This window comes from Macrobrachium rosenbergii, chromosome 42, assembly GCF_040412425.1.
Source record: "Macrobrachium rosenbergii isolate ZJJX-2024 chromosome 42, ASM4041242v1, whole genome shotgun sequence".
NCBI classification, from domain to species: domain Eukaryota; kingdom Metazoa; phylum Arthropoda; class Malacostraca; order Decapoda; family Palaemonidae; genus Macrobrachium; species Macrobrachium rosenbergii.
This window is the reverse complement of record NC_089782.1, coordinates 35,289,113-35,300,379: the sequence shown is the minus strand read 5'-3', so window position 1 is coordinate 35,300,379 and position 11,267 is coordinate 35,289,113. Positions and strand designations below refer to the sequence as shown.

General features: G+C 33.5%; 1 protein-coding gene and 1 long non-coding RNA gene across 3 annotated transcripts in view; one reads left to right on the top strand and one right to left on the bottom strand.

Moving 5' to 3' along the window:
• Positions 1-11,267, top strand: part of LOC136828247 (uncharacterized) — a 71,990-nt gene that overhangs the window by 55,092 nt on the left and 5,631 nt on the right. The window contains exon 2 of the long non-coding RNA XR_010849968.1: positions 5,261-5,384. This is a non-coding gene — a long non-coding RNA (uncharacterized lncRNA). The remainder of the gene's footprint in view (positions 1-5,260; positions 5,385-11,267) is intronic.
• stan (Protocadherin-like wing polarity protein stan) overlaps positions 8,439-11,267 on the bottom strand; it is a 519,872-nt gene continuing 517,043 nt past the window's right edge. For both annotated transcript variants that reach the window (XM_067086095.1, XM_067086096.1), the window contains exon 33: positions 8,439-9,926. In XM_067086095.1, the coding sequence (XP_066942196.1) occupies positions 9,899-9,926 (28 nt within the window). In that variant the 3' untranslated portion in view covers positions 8,439-9,898. The remainder of the gene's footprint in view (positions 9,927-11,267) is intronic.

Genomic DNA, 11,267 nt, shown 5'->3' with positions numbered 1-11,267 from the left:
AGGAAAAAACGGTATGATGAAACAGATTTCCATTAAATTGACTCTTTTAGACGCTTTCCGGCCCAGGTAATCATGAACACGGTTTAGGTTAAAAAAAAAAAAAAAATATTTAAAATGATATGTATATATATATATATATATATATATATATATATATATATATATATATATATATATATATATATATATATATATATATATATATATATATATATATATATATATATATATATATATATATATATATATATATATATATATATATATATATATATATATATATATATATATATATATATATATATATATATATATATACATATATACACATATGCATATACTGTACATATACATATATCGCGCGTGCGTTCATAATTCAAGCGAGACTCCGACGCCAAAGAAGACCTAAGGTGGACCTACAGCGGGACTTCTGCTGACGGAGCATCGTCAGTGGTGCCTTCCTTCCTTCCGTCCTTCCGGTAACTTCCGGCGGCGGTCGGTCAAACGTTGCGCCAGGCTGCGGCTTATTTCGGCAACGGTGGCCCCCCCGCCCCTGTTGTGTATGTTGGTCAGAGAAATGGTCCTGTTACCTGACGACGACCAAGGACAGCCTTGCAACCATCTCGGTGGCTATTTGTAGGCTGATTAACTCCGGGTTAAGATGAGAGGTCTTCGCTCTCCTGACAACGGTTTCTCGTTATTTATCGCCGTTGTTTTTTTATCGTTTTTTTTCATCTCGTAGTTTAGACTCTTTATAATTGTAATTTTCTATTTCGTTATCGCAGTTTTACCGTCTTGTTATCGTAGTTTTACTTTAAATCGTTATTTTCTGTCTCGTCATCGCGGTTTTCCTTTCTTGTTATCGTAGTTTTATTTTCTTTAATAATTTTTCTGTCTCGTTATTGTAGTTTTACTTTCTTGTTGTCGTAGTTTTCTGTTTCACAATCGTAGTTTGACACTCTTCTAATCGTAGTTTTCTATTGTCGTAATTTTATAATCGTTAATTTTTTTATTTTAGTGTTCTATCTCGTTATCGTAGTTTTGCTTTCTTGTTATCGTAGTTTTCTGTCTCGATATCGTAAACTTTCTGGTTATCTGCTTTCTATCTCGCTGTCTAATTTTACTCTGTTGTTATCGTAGTTTTCTATCTCGTTATCGTAGTTTTACTTTCTTGTTATCTCGTTATCGTAGTTTTACTTTCTTGTCATCGTAGTTTTCTGTCTCGTTATCGTAATTTTACTTTCTTGTTATCGTTGCTTTCTATCTCGCTATCGTAATTTTACTCTGTTGTTATCGTAGTTTTCTATCTCGTTATCGTAGTTTTACTTTCTTGTCATCTCGTTATCGTAGTTTTACTTTCTTGTCATCGGAGTTTTCTACCTCGTTATCGTAATTTTACTTTCTTGTTATCGTTGTTTTGCAATCTGTTCCAAGTCTTTGTAATAAATTTATTAGCACTGTTATAATTTAGTATTTGTGTGCTCTTGTTTTTTTTAATAGCCATTCAGAACATTAATAACAATAAGTTTTGGAAGTTAACACTATATAGGAAAAGATGTCACATTTTTATGAATTACTTTTGTATTCCTTTGCTCCGGTTGTCATTATAAATAATTATGATGCCTATTTCAGAACGCACTCGTCATTATAAATAATAATTAATGATGCCTATTTCAGAATACACTCGTCATTATAAATAATAATTAATGATGCCTATTTCAGAACACACTCGTCATTATAAATAATAATTAATGATGGCTATTTCAGAACACATTCGTCATTATAAATAATTAATCATGGCAATTTCAGAATACACTCGTCATTATGATTATAAATTAATCATTACTCTTTCAGAATACATTCGTCATTATAAATAATAATGATGGCTATTTCAGAATACACTCGTCATTATAAATAAAAATAAATGATTGTTCTTTCAGAATACATTCGTCATTATAGATGAATAATGATGGCTATTTCAGAATACATTCGCCATTATATATAAAAATGATTGCTGTTTCCTAGATTTACGTCTGTTCTTTTTCAGGCTCACGGATGCTGGTAGTTGATAGTTATTCCGGTGCATTAAGGTGTATGTTCTGACATTTTTGCCGTATTTCAGAATGTCTTATAAGAAAGATAAACCAGTTCGACACGTATTTTTCATTGTCTTACTAGGCCCTAGATTATTGTGACGATGAGTTAGCAGGTGTCAAAATTGCATTTTTTGAATACCAGTTCAAGAAAGTTTTTCCTCTTCAAAATTATGCCCTCAGTCTTTGGTCTTCTCTTATTTTCATAAATTTAATCTGTAATATTTTGCCATTCTTCATAGGCTGGTCCGCCCTCCTAAACTTTTTTTTCATATTCCAGAATATTTCCTTTACTCATTTGAAACTAATTATTCTTAATACTAAGAAAAAACAAACAACGATTTTCTTCCCACTCTCCATCAGTAGGCCAAACCATAGGATTCCACGATGTCATCTTTGACTCGGGGCAAAGAAGAGAAGAAGAAGAAGAGCCTTTCCAATCCCTCGGTTTTTTCTATTCATTTTTTTATTTAATAAGTTTGCCATCTTGTCTCTGACGTTACGTCCAGAGAAGCCGCGAAGATCGACGAACCGTTGGTGGGGGTGGGTGGGGGGGAGGTGGGAGGTAGACGCAGGGGGTCGAGGGTGGGAGGGAGGGAGATGTTCTGTTGGGGATATAGGGGTCACCTGCGGTCGGTAAACGACGATTACATCAGGCAGGTGTTGTTGCAAGGAACACGAGCTCGATTTGGTCACATCGGAGAGCAAGGTTAGGATGCGGTGGCGGGGATGGGAGAAGGGAGTATGATGATGATGATGATGATGATGATGGGAGAAGGCTATAGGGCTCTCTCAGAAATGGCAGACGGGTGTAGGGGGCGACTATAGCTGTTTCATTGTAAGGAAAAGGTAATGTCTTTTAATTTAGCGTATTCAGAGCGGTGGTTTGGTCTTGTTTTCTCGTAAGGGAATGATTTACGCGAAGTTTTGCTTGTTAAAATGAACCGTTTACTGTAAAACGCAAAATTTAAATGTGCATATGAAGTAGTCTATCCATCACGGCGAGACGTAATGAGTACGGAGTGCTTTCCTTGTGGCTCAGATGCTTTGCGATCTTGCGGGCAGTTCTCGGGGGAGAGTAAATCTCGTTGCTCCGTTTAATTAGGCAATTTACGACGTTGGTGAACGAGATTTAGCATTTATCGTTTGTAAATACGTGGTGTCCATTTGCTCAACTTCGTCATTAAGGCTTTGACCGCAGATGAATACAGAGTGCTACTGAGTGTTTTGGGTAATTGTGCTATTAGTATATTTTAATTACCTTCCACGAGGATGGACGATGCAATTTTTTGAAGTATTAAACCGAACAAGGGACCAGAAACTGTCTTTGTGTCAGTTTGTGCAGGGCTGCTTTGGTTTTCCTTATCTTCACTTCTATCGAAGTTATTCGTTCTGTTGAGGACAAGAGTTGTGCTTGGCTGAAGCTTTGGTGGCAACAGTCCTTGAAGTCAGACTCCAGCCAGGCGAAGGCAGTGTCCATTGCATGTTCTGGAACCTCTTTCAATTGTGTTTGTCATTTCCCCTTGCATTTATTTACTGATTGGGGAATTTTGCGTTGAATGGCATGTTTGCTTGAAGATGCGTTTTACAAAAGAAATGGAACCAGTACAGAAAACGTATTGTATATTTCAGCACGTACCACGCTTTTCAAAATTAGCAACTGGATCATTTTGTAGGGGGCAGGCGGGTAGAATATTGATCATACCATGGGTAACGTAAGTTGTCTGTTTCCTGTACGTAATATTTCGGAATTATGTATAAAATGATAATTCAAGATGAACCTTATAACTAGAACTGTAGCTATTTGAAAAAGATAAATGTAGTGCATCGTTGCCTTAGTGGGTTCTTTATATCTTGACATTTGCCGCTTTGTGGCAATTCATGCGTATTTTTCTGTACGAACTTGACCGAAAGAAGGGATAATTGGTTGTATATCTAATAAGTAAAGAGGCTATTTATTTGTCCCATTAGACTCTCTTCTAGAAAATGTGACTGTTTAAATTAATCCTGACATCCTAGGAAAAAAGCAGGACTTTGATTTAGTTGGGGAAAGGAACATGATATCAACATTATTTCCATACTATATGTTTGCCTTTAAATCACTTGTAGTCGTTAGTGAACTGTGATGAGAAATGAAAGGATATAAGGACATTTTTTCATTCTGTTTTGCTGCTGGCTAGCAATAGCATAATCTTCTGAAAACAAATACTACTTTGTAAGGCCTCACACAAATGTCAAATTCATCCATATGATTTTCTTTTAATATCAGTTTTTTGTATATTTATTGTTAGGGAGACAGGCACAGATCAAACAGACCAAATCTATAACAGCTTTTAAACACACACACAGAATATATGTAATGATAATTTTTGGTATTTCTTTCCTCACAGAATTCGTAATATATGCTGACAAATTGAGCATGGTGGAAAAATTCATTTGGGTTACTCCTGATTTCACAGTTTCCACAACTGACTAAATGAACGTGAGACTTGATATTTACAATGTTGCAATGGAGCAACGTCGGTATGATGTTAAATCCTTCTTGGTAGAAGTGTCCAGAGTGCTTTATATATATGTATATATATATATATATATATATATATATATATATATATATATATATATATATATATATATATATTATATATATATATATATATATATATATATATATATATATATATATATATATATATATATATATTATATAGCCTATATTTATATATATATATATATATATATATATATATATATATATATTATATATATTTTATATATATATATATATATATATATATATATATATATATATATTATATATATTTATATATATATATATATTTATATATATATATATATATATATATATATATATATATATATATATATATATATATATATATATTTATATATATATATATATATATATATATATATATATATATATATATATATATATATGTATATATATATATATATATATATATATATATATATATATATATATATATATATTTATATATATATATATATACATGTATATACAGGTATGTAAAATATATATATTGATTAATTTCATGTCCCAGTCCTTTTAGGTCGGTCTTTGTTACCAAATGTAGTAATTTAGTATGACCGGTTTTTAAATCTAGCTTTATTTTATTTTAAAGGATGAAGTTCTGAAAATTGAATGGACCATATTTGAAGCTATGCATCTCTTTTGAGGTTGATTGGCAAGTTGTCTATACCAAAAGCGTTAATGGACATCATAGCACTACTGTACAAGTTATTCAGGTAAGTAGCTGGAATTGTTCTCTTTGCTGGACTTGACTTGCCTTGCTTTTGTTTTGAGTACTGCATAGACAGACTTGTGACGATGGCATTTATTATCCATGATAAATTCGTTCTGATTTTCAGACTGATTACTGTGAATAAATTCTGTGCAAAAAATAAAATCTGAGCCCTGATATTTGATTGATTTTTTGAGTTAAGATAGATAAATAAATAGATAATATAGGGTCTGTAAGCCATTTCAGAGAAGTCATGTACAATGTCATTTTTCATATTGGAAAATGCCGTAGTACTAATATCCACACAAACCAGAGAATAATCAAACTCATTACTGTAAGGCTTCACACTACAGTTGGCCCCTTTAAATTTACCGGAGTTAAGCCGCAAGCCATACTCGAATTGGGCAATCTATGAACAATCTTGGCCCCAAAAGTTAACTCCTACTCCTGCTGGCCAATAACCTTATCAATATGCAACATAATCGGCCCACTGTTTGCCAAATTACAAACAGTCATGTATGTTCAGACTGCATACTTCACCTGTTACAGTGTACAGTACGGTTACAGCAGTGGTTTCCCCCTTTTTAAGATGTTGACCAACCAGCGATATTCATTGTAATTAAGAGAGCACCACTATAATTTAAGAAATTGTAAATCAGTTCAGTGAGTAAGACTTACTTCAAAAGTCAGCGGAAACTTGAGACTACTTGCACAAAGATTCACAAATAAGACTTGCACAGCTAAGATATTCAGTGGGAAAATGTGAACATTTCCCCATGCTTGCACAATATACTTAAGATGTTTGATGATGTGCACAAGTAAAATGTTTTCCTCTTAAGATTGTTGAACGCTGTACTTGTCTTCTCATCTCTAAATATTATATGATGGCATTGTGTCTTCTGAAAAAATTAGTTTTATTTGGGTGGCATGGGCTCTTTTGAAAATTACGTAACTTCCAAGTCACGCACCATTGATGTTTTGCTGTCATAAACATAGTCCATCATAGCCCTGAATCTGTGTAGTCCTTTGATACTGAGCAACATATAATTTTTTGGCAGTCTCTGCTACATTGTCGTCATCCACTTTGGATGCAGTCATCTCCATCAGGTTGCCTTTTGTCAACTGAGTGGTGATGTTGTCAAGTAGTCCTTGTTTTGTTAGGGTCTGGAGGCTGGATTAGCTGCCTCAGGGCAGCAAATAGACACCTTCATTTCCTTCATGTCAAGCTTTCGGGTTTCAAGGTGACAGTGTTCAGTGTCAGTAAAACATTAAAAGCCAGTCCATTATTTGTTGTTGAAACTGCTTTAGTGCCTTCATGTTGTTCATCCAAGAGAATGGCAACTGGAATTTATCTTTTTCCTTCAAGGCCAGTGAGTAAGCAGCTTTATAAATCAGGCCTACCCTGGTTGTAAACCCTATGGTATTAGTGGAAGCAGCAGTATTAATCTACTCCTACCTGCCTTAAAGCCTGGTGCTCTGCTCTGTTATTTAATAATGAACATTATCTATGGCAATTTTCATTGATGCAGAGTATCTACTGTGAATATCTTTTCTTATATATATAAGCCTCTTTATGCATCTGGAAACTGTAGGTGCACCTTTTCAACTGAAGCTGCCTTTTCTTTAAACTTCATGTGAGTAAGGATTCCAATAAGGACCTTTGCCTCTTCTATATTAATCATACACAGGTGTATAGGGAAGCCTTTGTTTCACGAGGAAGACAAAGATCTCATACTTAATCGAATACTGGCATGATGGTTTTCAGTTAGTAAAAGCAGTGTTACCAGTCTTACATTTATTAAATTTATTTACATAAATATTTACATATAAAATATCTTTGTACTAAAATCATATTTTGCAAATAATATACAAAAAAGGAGCTTATCACTTACGGATAAACATTTTATCTTAAATAAAAGAGGAACACTTCAACATGATTTGATTAAATATGATGTGTCTGAGTTTAATGAGTACCTTAGTCTTCATTAATTTTACCCTGCATACTGACTTCAAATCACAGACTTATCCTTACCCAAAATGTAAATGGAAGCTCTTCTTTTTTTATTATAAAATTTCTTTCAAGTCCAGTGGCCTACATAAAATACATAACTGTCATCTCAGTTGAGTATCTAGTCGTAGTTGCATAAATTCTCAATGTCTGATTATTATGTTTAATTTAGGGGATACTATTCCAATTAATTTGTATAGCACTATGGGATTAGTATAGCAGTCAGCATAATTTCATAGTCAATTAAATTTACGCCTTTAAATTAATTATGAAGTGAGCAAACCTGTTGTAATTTTTTATCTGATCCTCCAATGAAATAAGGGGATCACTGGAAGTTTGCTTACTGCTATACTAATACTTAGTTACCAGATTTTTTAATATTTACTGATTAATGATTTGAACTAGAGACCAGTACTGTAATTTGATTTGTAGGCTCATTATTGTCTTGTTTATAAAGTGATTTCTTCCCTCTGTTATAAGAATTATAAACCATGATGCTAATGAACTAGCAAGTCAGTCAACATTAGGTCAAAATATTGATTTTCAAAAAGTTACAAGCAACCAATGAAATAATATTTTTCATAAATGACAAAGCAGAATAAGCTCAGACACGTCCCATAACAATTTTGGCGATGGACGTCTTTTGGTTTCGATAATCTTGCGATCATCAACTATTACTTACTTAATGGCTTTCTTAAGTATGAAAGTATTTTGGCAGCTATTGTGAGATCATCCCCATCATCACATTATAAACCAAAAGGGTTATTCAATACACTATGCTTCAATAACTTTTGGGTAAGTTCAGAAAATAATTACAGGCAGTCCCCAGTTTACGACGGGGGTTCCGTTTTTACGCCGCGTCGTAAACCGAAAATCGTCGTAAACCGAAAATCGTCGTAAACCGAAAAAATTGTCAAAAATCGTAAAAAATCCTAAGAAAACCTTACTTTTAATGCCTTGGGTGTATTGAAAATGATGTAAACTGCATTTTTATTGAGTTTTTCACGAAAAAAAACTTCCAAATTTTTATTATTCTGTTTTGCAGCCATATTTCTTCCGTCGGATCGGCATACGACGCATCGTAACCCCAGAACATGTGTCGTAAACCGGGAAATAATTTCTGATGAATATATTTGAAAAGTGTCGTAACCTCGGAACGTCATAAGCCGGCCCCGTCGTAAACCGGGGACCGCCTGTATTGCAAAGTTTGCTATTATAATTCTCATTATTCAACCTGACAACAAAACCTCAAAAAATTAAGATACATGTTCAATTACCAACAATTATTATTATTACACATGCCTTGCAATATCCATCTTGTTTACTAAAAATGATATGTTTTTCTTTCTCTTTGTTTATACAAAAAATGCAACCTAAGAACATTTTCTTACCCACACATAAATATTCATATATCATATGACAAGAATCTCTTGAAGCATACTATATCAAAAGTTTCTTGAACAACAAACATTCACAGATATATACAACATTAATATACATTTAAATAAGAGAAAACATGTCAGGCATACAGCTATGTACACTTAGTGCACTACAAAAGGCCAGTTGCTCCATGAGCATATCTAATACAGTATGTACAATAAGTAACACTGCACCTTGCATAATTCTGTGCATGTAGGTTTATGTGTGAAGACGACAAACATACATTATTCTAAAAGTGTATAATATTTCATCGACTGAACCTTCATGAAACAGAATGCTGGGTATCTGTTTTGTTGCTACAGCTTCTACCAAAGTAATATTTTTGATAAGTTGATATTTGCTTAACCTTGTTTTAGCACAGTACTACACAAAATATTGGCAAGAAAATTTGAAAGATCACACAAAGCAGTCTCTCTAATGGAGTAATATGGAACTGTATGCACGAGTAACACAGACCACCGTATCTTATAGCTTTTGATCACTATATTGTTTGCATTGAAAATGTATAATTTGCAATAAAGTGTCTTCACAATTTGTATATAACACTGCAGAGTTCATTTTTCTTCAAGCAAGATGCTAACAACTGCATTTATTAGAACACTATAAATATCTATAAAAATGAACATCATATTATAGTCGAGTCAATGATTTCAAAAGCACCAGATGTGTAAGAATTGTAGGATTCCTAGGAAGTGAAATGCAAAAACTAGGAAACCTAATGTCTTTCATCAAGATCACTATTAATGTTCACTCATTCAAGGAAAATAACTTAGACATAACAACAATTAGACAATAAAGCATAATCAACAATAAGGTTGAATAAAATAAGATGTAAATGGCGGGGCACAATCACAGAAATAAATTAGCCAGTCACAAATAAAGCAAATATGGAGTTTTTCAAAGATATAAATAATAATTTAAATAAAAGAATTAATGCACACTTCCTTCCAAATTGTCACGTTCATAATCCTTCACTTACTACTTCACATTCACTTGGCTACTGGACAGGAATAATTCCTATAATTTGAGTCTCACACATCCCATGCATTTGTGACGTACCCCTCTGGTTGTCAAACGGTTGTTTCTGTGCTGTCCTTACTGAAATAAGAAAAAAATAGGAATGGATAATCAATGATAAATATGCCAGTTCTCTGTAATTTTAATCAGTCAAATACAGTTAAACTTAAAAATTAGTAAGGCACTTGTGGTGAGACCATGTACTGTATACTCCTTATTTAGTTTCACAAAATTTTCTCTGCAACATATATGGCAAGGTGCCAATAATTCAAAGTCATGAGCATGCTTTATTGTGAATTTAAAAACTGTTACAATCATTAGAAAAATCACAAAAACATATCTCTTTACTGGATTGTCAAGAAAGGCAGTATGAGATTTAAGCAGTTAAAATGCACTGGACAGTCGTTTGACCAGATTTCAAAGCACTTAAATTCCCCAAAAGCATCAAAAGCATAACAAATACTGAAACAAACTACATTCATTATCTCTACCTTACACAACCTACTTTGGAACCCCTTTGACCTTCCATCCTTCTGTATGTTTACAGTTACAGTATTAAGTTTTAATGTACCTAGGTTCAGCTAAGTGCAAAAGAAAATGAGACAGTGATTTGCATTTATAGCCAGTTAAACTACGAATGCAAAAAACTATTAAGTGGAAGGATATGGCTAAGAAAAAGAGGACCAGTCTTTGTTAATTACAATTTTTAGTAATCTGATATGAACATAACTACTGTATACCACTGCTGAACTTGAAATATCAAAAGTTACACATAATAATGTTTTTTATTCGTTTCTAATGTTGATGTACAATGACGTCTACATTTGGGGACCAGTGTATACTGTATTGTACTGTACTTTGTGCACAATTCAACTCAAAACATGATGCTTCAGTGAAATAAAAACTTTCTACCCCTTGAATAAGTTAAAAATTGGAGCATAAAAATACATTTGTTCCTGTGAGGATACAAACCCTCATCTTTTAATGAATATCTTCATAAGCAGTTGGTCTGTTTGGTGACAGCAAGTGCAGGGATTGTGGATAACTAACCATGCATGCACCTGCTGCAAAGTGTCAGTTTTCCTTTGATCTTCATACTGCGTAGACACGTTTCTCATGCAGTCCACCATGGCTGTTATTGAAGCCGCTTTATCTTGGGTAGTTTCTGTCCTTCAGGGTGACTACAGGCTTCCATTTGAGATTGCTATCCTTGCTTACTTTCCAGACTTGTCAGTATTTTTCCTCTTTGGTGACAGAAATGCTGACACTGGGGAAGGATGTTCTGGAAGTCATAGAGTGCTTTCCAGGCTTTTTACTGTTACATTTTCCTATTGGAGTTTCTAGTCTTCCCCCACTGTAATAAGCTTCTCTTTGTGTTAAGTGCCATTGCTCAATCCTTTCCCAGATCTTCCAGCTTAAGGG